The sequence below is a fragment of the Mirounga leonina genome, unplaced genomic scaffold, assembly GCF_011800145.1.
Source record: "Mirounga leonina isolate KUSES-001 unplaced genomic scaffold, KU_Mleo_1.0 Mir_151, whole genome shotgun sequence".
Taxonomy (NCBI): Eukaryota; Metazoa; Chordata; class Mammalia; order Carnivora; family Phocidae; genus Mirounga; species Mirounga leonina.
Genome location: NW_023270377.1, coordinates 48,012,516 through 48,023,350, shown reverse-complemented (window position 1 = coordinate 48,023,350; position 10,835 = coordinate 48,012,516). Strand labels below are relative to the sequence as shown.

At 39.0% G+C, this 10,835-nt stretch overlaps 1 protein-coding gene across 1 annotated transcript in view; it reads left to right on the top strand.

The window, feature by feature from the left end:
• Positions 1-9,018: 9,018 nt before the first annotated feature.
• ZNF804A (zinc finger protein 804A) overlaps positions 9,019-10,835 on the top strand; it is a 279,334-nt gene continuing 277,517 nt past the window's right edge. The window contains exon 1 of the mRNA XM_035007580.1: positions 9,019-9,129. Within this exon, the coding sequence (XP_034863471.1) occupies positions 9,019-9,129 (111 nt within the window). The remainder of the gene's footprint in view (positions 9,130-10,835) is intronic.

The following is a 10,835-nucleotide window of genomic DNA, read 5'->3' as shown; positions in this document are numbered from 1 at the left end:
AAAAATGCTGTTTGTATTTTGATAGGGATTGCATTAAATCTTTAGATCGCTTTGGGTAGAATAGATATTTTAACCATATTTGTTCTTCAAGATGCAATTTTATACTTACCCTTTTTTATAACAGTATCTTTATGGTCATTTTTTTCATGATGTTAAAATATTATTATATTATTTGCAATAATATATTTTTCAGATTACCTATATTGTTTAACCATTTTTCCATTATTCAAATTTTATGTTGTTCATGGTGCTTGTCTATCATATGTAGTGCAAAAACTTCCTTAGTTTGAGACTCTTGGAGTTGCTTGGTTCAGGGACCCATCATGGAACAATCAGTTTTGGTAGGGAACCAGATCATTTGGCAGACAAGTTAAAGCTTTGTGGATGATGAATGGGGAGTGATGTTTGTGATACATATTTTCAAGTTTATTTTCATAAATATTACACTACTAAATATTTCCATCTGAATATTATAAAGTGTCTACTTCACCTTACCTCATTAGCCCTGCAAAATATTTATTTATAGACCAATTTGATAAGTTAACAAAATGTACATATTTATAAATTATATGAATTTGATTCTAAATCAAAATGACCATACATAAATTTGACTCTTAAGTGAAAAATCTCCACAATTTCTTCCTTTTATTAGCAAAGGGTGTGCCAGAGAAGAGGGCAGTTCAAGCATATATAGCTTGTGTTGGGGGATACTATTGAGTTTTGACCTTCTATTCTGTTCTTAAATTTGGTCACATCTATTCTATGCACAGCAATATTTCCACAAAATTTATCTCATATGAATAGCACATACACCTGGTTTCTTAACTCTGTTGCAGAATTTAATTTTTGTAAATCCTATACAGTCTTTTGGTATATTCAAGAGACTGCTTTGCCAAGGTCACCAATATCCTTCATGATGGACAACTTGAGATCTCTCCTCAATCTGATCCCATCTTGCTTGACTTATCCACAGCATATTTCACAGTTGATCAATCTCTCCTTAAATTTGACTCTTCTTTTTTTTGGAGGGAAGAGCTACCAAGGTATCATATTCTCTTGGTTTTAAACATTCTTTGGCGGTTCATTTTCTGTATTCTTTTTAAGTTGATTTTCCTAGAGCCAATCCTGATCTGTCCTACAGCTCTCTATCTATATACAAGTATTCTCATGTGACCTCTTAAGACCCTGTGCTAAATATGGCACTTTTACGTCTAAAAGACATCTCACACTTATTAAAAAAAAATAATCTAAATTTTAACATTTTTCACCACCTCTCCAGACTTTCCCATCTCAGTAAACTGCACCAGTAACTAAGGCCAAATTCTGTTATTCTGTGTTGGTCTTTTCATCACCCCACATCCATTATCTATCAGTAAATCTTATCAATTCTAGTTCAAAACCATTTCCCTGATTCATTACTTCATCCCCTTCTCTACTCACCATTACAGATAAATTGCTTTCATTATAGTATCTTGCCAATATTTTCTCTGCTTTCACCTATCTTGTATAATTTTTCACATACAAGTTATGGTGCTATTTGCATCTTCCTCCATTCCTCCTTTCCTTCTTTCTTTTTTTCTATGTTTTTACCCATATATGTGTCCGTATGTATATGTATGTCAGTCTTATCTTTTTCTTCCACTTCCTTAGCTTTTTCCTTCTCTTCTAGTTCTTCTCCCTCAGAGCTAACATTAAAATATGTTAACAAACTACATATACTCTTCCTATATGCATGCCTGTCTTTTCTTTGGCAAATGTATACACATGTTCTTTGTTGTTTTTTTTTTAATATAAAACCAAATCCTTTTTTATATTCTTCTTCTGTTTGTATGTTACATTTCTTATATAATAAAATAACTACATAATCCCACAAGTCAATAGGTACAGAAATACTGTATTATTTTAACAGATGCACTGTATTACTTTAATAGATGCATCTATTAAAATAGATGCATACATAATAGATGCATACATATACATATAACATACATAACATGTAAATATTCATTTATTGATCATAATTTCCCTTGTTTTCAGTGTTGTTGTTTTTTTTAAGATTTTATTTATTTATTTGACAGAGAGAGAGATACAGTGAGAGAGGGAACACAAGCAGGGGGAGTGGGAGAGGGAGAAGCAGGCTTCCCACTGAGCAGGGAGCCCGATGTGGGGCTCGATCCCAGGACCCCGAGATCATGACCTGAACCGAAGGCAGACGCTTAATGACTGAGCCACCTATGCGCCCCTCCAGTTTTTTTTATAATTATGAACAATTAAACAATATTGCATTAAGTGTTCTTGTGAATATCCTTTTATTCTGCTTAGAGAGTCCCAGGAATGCAATGCCTAGGTCAAAAGTTATATATAATTTTAATGTGAATAGATGTTGCCAGATTGCTTTCCAAAAAGACTGTAAAATGTAGGAATGCAATAACTGTTCATCTTTATCTTGACTACCAATAATATATTTTAATGTTATCTTTTTGGTAAGTTAGTTATATAGCATCCAATTACATTAATTTCTTTGGCAACATATTAGAAATGTAGCTTTGGCTCTTAAGTTAGCATTGTCCTGGCATCTATCCCAATGCTACTTATTAGAATTGAAAAATAAGGGGATAAAAAAGATAAAAATCCATATCAGTATCAGATAAATATATTATAATGGTCAATATTATATCTACCAATCTTTTAAGATATGTGAAAAAACTGTATAATATCAATTGTTTAATTTATCTGTTAGGGTCAAACCTAAGCAAAATTGTGAAATTTCTCTCTGATCCATTTCACATTTTCAGTAATTCCCACTTTTCCACACTTTCTACATTTCTTCCAGCCATTCAAGACACACATCCTCAAGTAGAAAACTAAAATGATGTTCTATTCTGCCAGGCCTGACCAATATCAACTCTAAGGAAGTTGCCAGAGAATCAGAGAAATTAAAGCTTGAGAACAAAATAATATCTATTACTCCCTTTCTTTTAGAAGTGAAATAACTGCAGTTAAGTCATTATTCATTCAATATTCCATGGTTGCTTTACTTGGGTATATTTAAAGTGAGTTCTAGAAAGTTTTTAATGGTAGTAGTTTCTCCACAAATTTAGGTTTCCTAGTTCATTGATTCTAAGATGCCTGCTTGTTTTTCACATCTCCATAATTCAGATGTCTTACAATCAGTGGCTTATTGCAGTTAATTGACAGTGTGTTTGCATTTATAGTGGAGATAAAAAGGGTACGTCTTATAATTGATGTGGTATTAGATTTGGTAGATTACAGTATTTGTTTATAAGAGGCCCCACTTTTAAATCCAGCAGAACTGAAATGCAGAAACAGGACTATGGGAGATGGACCTACTTTTAGGTAATAATTAACTAATAATTACCTTAAAAAGTCACCATCTCCTTTCAAATCATGCAATAACAGTATCAGCTGCAGATAAGGTTGGTAATGTTTATTTGATATATATCTCATAACTAGTAAACACCAGTGTTTGAATAACTTAATTAACATAAAGCTCATTTTTAAAGATTCCCAGCATAGATTAAGTTCACTTGTAGCATAATTTTACTCAATTATGTTAACATCAAACTAATTATGAAACCCCATATGCTTATAGTTTTTATGTAAATACAAAATAAAAAAATAGAAATCAAATAAAAATGTGAAAAAATATCCAAATTTACAATCTTAATTTAATACAACAGATGATGTTGCTTTGCTGAAACCAAAGCCAGTCTCAAAACATGAATGTTTTTATGAATATTTGTGTGTCAATACTGATCTAAGCATGCCTGATGGTTATGGTGAATATAGGTGCTCTGTGGTAATATAATTCCTCCATCACTTTTCTCCAATTTAACAATGCCACACCTTCATTCATGCAGATGTCATGATATCATTTGGTCTTATCTTAGAATAAGTAAAACATTTATGTGTTAAGATTTTAGATTTTTCCTCATTAGTCCAAAAGAAAAAAAGCAATAATACCTGGCACAAATGTGGTCACAAATGTGAATGCAAACAAAAGAGATATATAGTGACAAAACTTAGCTACAAATTATTATATGATTTCACAAATTATCAAGAATATGCTTGTTATGTTAAGATTGCTATAATAATGAAAAGTTTTGAATCCCAATAATATATTCTGTAACCACTAAGAATACATCACACACATCTGAAAAACACTGAAATATACTTTTTTTTCTTTTCTTTCTTTTTTTTTTTTTCTTCCAGGATGACATAAGAACAGGAACTTGGTTCACAGAAGCTCAGGTAAGGCTGAGGTGGGAACCCAAAACTGAATCTAATTTGTGGATCATTCACTTTAGTGACGGGAATTATCCAGACAGAGTAAAAGCATACAGATATTGTAATGACAGGAAGTAGGAAGTCTAAGCATGCGGAGGTAGCAACATATGGTCTGAAATAGCAGTAAGCAAACTTAGGCAAGATTTACTTTCCTCTGGAAGAGCTGGACTGAGTGAATTGGAACAGGGATTCAGGATGCTGCAGTCCAGCCACTGGTCTGGGAAAGGAGGCAAAACCTTGGTTTTACATTTCAAAGCAACAACATTGTGCTGAAATCTTGTGTAAGCCAAGAGGAGGTCAGGAACAATATCTAGTTGCTGAGCAGAAAAACTGGCATCCAAATTTGGGTTAGGGAAAGCAAGATGAGGAACAGGAAGTGATGTAAATCAGTACAAGCACAGAGCTTAGGGGATCTTGATTTAACTCACAATTGGAGAAAGAAAAATTGGAGTGTGGTTGCACAAATGAACTGCACATTTTTAGACTAATATCACTTATATAAAACTTTCATATTTAAATTACTGATTATATTTTTTCAAGTCCAAAGTTGCCAACTAAACCCAAGTGATATATGATTATCCTGTAAGATATTTATTTTTTTAAAAGATTTTATTTATTTATTTGACAGAGAGAGAGAGACAGTGAGAGAGGGAACACAAACAGGGGGAGTGGGAGAGGGAGAAGCAGGCTTCCCGCCGAGCAGGGAGCCTGATGCGGGGCTTGATCCCAGGACCCTGGGATCATGACCTGAGCCGAAGGCAGACGCTTAATGACTGAGCCACCAGGTGCTCCTCCTGTAAGATATTTAAAAATATTTTCTGATTTTGAAATATTGACTCTGCATGTTTACAATAGCAGTTAGATATTTAAAGCAGGTCTCCAGGTCTCCAATAATTAGGTCTCCTAAATTCTCCAGGTGATTGAGAGGAAATATTTTATTTTTAAAAATTTGGGTGGCATTGTTCCATAGAAATAATCCATGTCAAAATGATTACTACTAACAGAAATCAGAATTGTTTTAAGTAAATAACAGGAATAGGCCATGAATATCAGAGATGATAACATAATAGGAATTTAAAGATGCTTACTTATGTACTTACTTTCTTTACACCATGACAAAGGAAAGAAATGAGAACAGCAAGATGGAAGGGCACAATAATTTATTGCTGTCTACTGATTTTAATTTTTGGCCATAGAAAGGTATGTTTCCTTTCTGAGATAATGGGGAAGTCCTGATATCCTACTTGTATTCTCTCTTCATTTTTAGCAAAATTCAAATGAAAAGGTTATTTCATGTTTAATATAAGAATTCCACTCTGTGTAGTAGTTGTTTGTTATAGTTAGAAGCCAGATTGCACATGGTGGTGGCCCATTGTTCTGAACATTAAGGTTGATGGGATGAAGAGTCCACAGGTAACAGAGCTCATTGGTAATGACATAATGACTATCATATAATGTGATTAGTAGTTTTATTTGAATGATCATTATAGATGTGGCTACTCAACTGAGATAAGGGTAAACAAAAGGAAGCTACACTCTCTTCTGAAATATGGCTATTTAAGTTCAAGGTGTAGGTACAGAATCTTGCTGATCACACTCAGTATTAGGTAATTTTGAGATAGATTATCTTATGTGTAGAGAAACAATGAGGACAAATTTTATGCAAAAAATGTACATTCTTTTATAACTGTCCTCATCCTTCATGTTTTAGCAGCAAATCTATGGTGTGTTTATTACCATTTATATATAGGTTTACATGTGACAGTCTAAAGTCACCTCATTATACCCTCAAGCATGTAAGTAGCAAAAATAGCCTATTCTGATAGTGAAGTGACCCTTCAGAGATTAAAATATTTTGCTGAAATTTATTATTATGATATACATGTATCATAAGATATATATACACACATATATATGATATTTATGATATATACACTATATAAACTTTGCCACTAGAAATACAATATGACTTTCCATATAGATGATATTTTGTTCCATGGAACAATTCCTATAAATGTTCCTGTTTCCTGAACTGGAAATTGAGCTTCATGGTGTAGATAAAGATCTGAACATCTTGTCAGAAGTATTTTGAGAGAATAATATTTCAAAAAACCTAGCTTGGGCAACTGTGACTTACACACACAAGAAAACTACATTATCTGATTTCTTTCACGTATGAGGCTTCTTCCATTTCCTAAGGAGATTCCTTGGTTTGGTACAGTAATAGTGAAGATTTTATCTCTTGTCTAATAACCGTGAGCTTCCAAAACTTCAGAAGATGTAATGAAAATCATACAGGTCATTAGTTGTTCCCAAAATGGTATGTACAGAAAGAGAATGCCCGCGTCCTCAAAATATACATAAAAAATAGCTCTAATGATAGGTGCCAAAATGGATTTAATTTCCACATGATATTTAGTGGGGAATTTTTTTTTCTAATAGAATCATGTTCATACTGAATTCTAGCAAATTATTAGGTGATCTGTTCCACAGAGTATATAAGTTTTAGAAATTATTACTTTCTTTTTCTCCCAAGACTTCCAGACTCCCCCAAGTGGATATCTGAGAAATTTAGCCAATACCTCTAAATAACTGTGACACTTCATAGTGAGCTATGATCAATCCACATCAACTTTTTTTTCTTTGTTTGAATTGAAGCATGGCACATGGAAAATTTCCCTTAGATGAATCTAGCACTCCCCTCTTCTAACCCTGTAAGTTATAATTTACTCACATGATTATTGACTCTCTTATAAACACTTTTTCTCTCCCTTCTCTTCTTTTCCTCTAAGAGTGATATCAAACTAGCAGCCTCGTTTTAAGGACTGTATTGTAGTTTGCAGAATCACTGCTATATTAAATCCTATATGTGGGATACCCAGAATGGAATGTCTTGAAATCTTGACCTTCAAATAAACAAGATAAACACAGGTTATTTCAAAGTGTAGTTTGCTCTGACATAGGAGCATCAGAATGTCTGGAATCTGCTTTAACCAATTAAGCCATTCAAGGCAAGAGGAAAATAAAGCCTTCAGCAAATCCATTGAAGGCACCATCTCCCAGCCTCCCACTGCCTGCTATCGATCTTTTTAAGTGCGGACTAATGAGTCGTATATATACCTGATGGGATGCTCTCACCCTACCACCTCAGAGGAGTTAAACTTACACAAAGAGAGAATCAGCTGGGTGAGAGGGAGGGTGGCAGGGGCACATCCAGGCGGATGGCTGCATTGCCCCCTTACAAACCAGCATGATGGTCTGTCTTCAGGCAACGCGGCAGACCCCATCTCCTACTTTCCGTAAGGAACCCATTAGTTCCTTTGCAGGAGATTTTCCATTCAGGTCGCTTCTAGGGCAAACGCTTTGTGTTCGCTGCCACTCTGTAGTGTGAAAAGAACTATAGGGAAATGCAAAGCAGGCTCGCGGCGGCAGCTTCTTTGCGGCAAAGCATCCCTTTCCCTTCAGCCTTGGCAATTTAGGAAGAACCGAGGTTCTCGGGGAGATGGGTGAGGGGAACGCCAGGTCCAAGCACACATTAACCGGGAGTCCCTGTTTTTACCTTCTATCCACTTCCACTCACATCGCCACAACTCACCCCACTCCCACCCCCCGCCCGGGCCCCCACCTCCCAAACTGCCGACACAAACACTGGTGATCTCTACAAATGGGTGGTGGTGGTGGTGGTGGGTGGGGAACATTTTCTTTCTCTATGATTCTGAACAGGATCCAACCTCCATACTAAAAATACATTAAAAACAAATAAAATCAGATAAGCCAAATCCACCGGGTAGCAACTATCTCGGGAGAGAAGCAGCTGCCGGCACCTGCCTGGATACGCTGCAGTTGGAAGTGGTTCGCTTTGGTATTGAATTATTAATTTATTTATCCCCCCCCCCCCCCCCCCCCTCCCGACTGGCAGGCAAGAAATCTCCGTCTCTTCATTTTCCCCTCCGCCCCCACCTTCGAGGAGTCTCCCACTTCTCAGTCGCGGGTCGCTCTGCCGCGCGCCCGCGGTGGCCGTCGCGTCCCTGGCCCTCGGCGGCCGCGGCGCTGCGCGGGGGGCGTCCCGCTCGCTGGACGCTCCCACTCGCGCCCGGACCGTCGCGGCCGTGGGTCCTGGCGGCGGCGGGGGAGGGCGGGGGAAGGCAGCGGGTGACAGATGTACTCCTCTGACAGCTCTCGGTATCAGCCCAGTGGCTCCCTGCCATTGGCTCAGTGCAATGGACCGGCAACGCCGCTCACTATAATAACACTCATGCCTGCCCGCAGCCGCAACTCCGAGCGCGGGCTCCGAGCGCGGGGGATGCTGCCGCCGCCGCCGCCGCCGCCGCTGCCGCTGCCGCTCGGGCGGCTCCCGCTGCCCGGCTCCGCTCGGCCGCCGCGCCGGCACTGACTCCCGCGCAGTCCCGCTGCCTGGGCGGCCCCTCGCAGCCCGGGATCCTCGCTCCCGCGGGGCGCGTCGCCCCGAGGCGAATTGCGAGAGAAACGGAGACGGAGAGGGAGAGCGCCGAGGGCATGCGGAGGCGGAGGAGCCTCGGCGCGCTCGGCAGAGGGGTGTAGCGAGTCTGTCTCCCCAAGGCGTGCGAGAGAGGCGGCGTTTCGCCCTCGCCGCGGGTCCCTAGCCCACCCCACCGGGCCCCGGCGCGCTGCGGCTGCGGGCGCGAGGTGCATGGAAGCGGCGGCTGCGGTGGCGGAGGCGGCGGCTGCCCCATGGAGTGTTACTACATTGTCATCAGCTCCACGCATCTCAGCAACGGACACTTTCGCAACATCAAGGGAGTTTTCCGGGGCCCTCTCAGCAAGAACGGGAACAAAACTCTGGTAATTGCTTCTGTTTCTCTCTTTCTCTCTCCCTCTCTTTCTCCTCCGCCCCCCCCCCCCCCCCCCCACTAAGAGGGCATTTGGAGGATTGAGGTTACTGTGAAATTTTGGAGGTGTCGCGTTTCAATTTGGTTTATAATATATCAATTTATCCCTCTTGTGGGTGTGGGGTGAGAATTAGATGTAGAAAAAGGCTGTAATCTTAGGGAAGGTAATGTATGTCAAACCCATGGTTTTGGTTGACACTTCGACAATGCTCTGGACTCTCAACACCTCACTCCCTAATGCTGGAGATTACCACAATGTCTCCTTTTTTGAAGCAAATTGTGTCAACAGGACCTTTTTTTTAAGAAAGAAAATAAAAGCACCCTAACCCCAAGTGACCCTCTAACATATTTTGGCTTTGGAAGCTGAAGGTGAATGAGGATGTGGGTGTCTCCGATGGAAGCGGGAGCCATGTGACTGGTGGCGCGGAGTAAGTGGTGGGGTTGAGTGATGGTCTCGGAAGGAGTTCGCGTTCTGGCTGTCTCCTGAAGGACCCACAGCAAACTTCTCTAGTGAGTTGTCAGGACTAAGCTTAACTGAGTGACTCCAGAACCCCTTGTCGCCCACTTTAAGCTATTCATTCAAAAGAGCTTAGAGATAAATGTGAAGGGCGAGCATTATGTCACAATCAGAGCCACCAGGAAGCATGCTAGACAAATAGAACCCATGCAGTTGCTGGGAGGTTCTCACTGGACCACAGAGCTTCATCTTTCAGCATCCTAGTCAAAAGAGCACTCCTGATTGGTGGGAGAGGATGTGCTGAGCATTGAGATAGTGCAGGGTAATAGCTCTTACTTTTTCTAACAAATCCCCTCTTAGTTACAAAACCTCCTTGTGGAACTGACTCCTGAGAAGTGTACACTTCAAAAAAGAAAAAAAAAAAAAGGAAGTAGGGAAAAAGCTCATTAAGGTTAAGTACTGCGAAGAGAGTAGAGCTAGAGTAAGGTGGTAATAAGCAAATATATGTATCACTAAAGTCTGACCCCCCCCCCCTTTTTTTACGAAGTGGTTACTGAGCCTGAGTAGATAGAGTAGAAGTTTAAGGACAGACTCAGTTAATCCATATTTTAAAATATGATTCTACATAAATTTTTTACCAAGTGCTGTGATGTTTTCCAAAAATGAAAAGTTCTCTTCTGAAGTTTTAAGTGAATTCTGGCACTGATAAACATTTTATTTTATTTATTTTTTTCTTTCTCCTCTGAATCTATTGGAATCCTCCTCTCAGCTTATTTAAGATGCAAACAAGCAGGGTTAGTTTGTTGCTTTTATTGTTGTGGATAAGATTGGTGTTGAACAAAAGAAAGTGAAAATACTCCTCTGTGGTCTTTCTTAGTGGAGTATTATGCAGAGCAATAGGCAAAGGCTAAGGGGATTACTGAAATTGTTTTGGCTCTAATTATTTTCTTAAAGAACTCAAGTGTGTGGGAAGGTAAATATTTTGGCAGGGGGACTCTTCAATTTGAAGAAAGCATGCACTGGTTTGTTTTTTAAATCAAGTTTTACTTGTGGGAACAGGCAAACTTACTGAACAAGATCTCTATAGTTACAATAATGGTGTAGGTAAAAGAAAAGAAAAAAAAAATAGTAGAGTACATAGAAAAACAAAAAAAGTTGCCAAACCAGAACTTGTTAAAATTCTGGTAATCTTGATTCTTAAA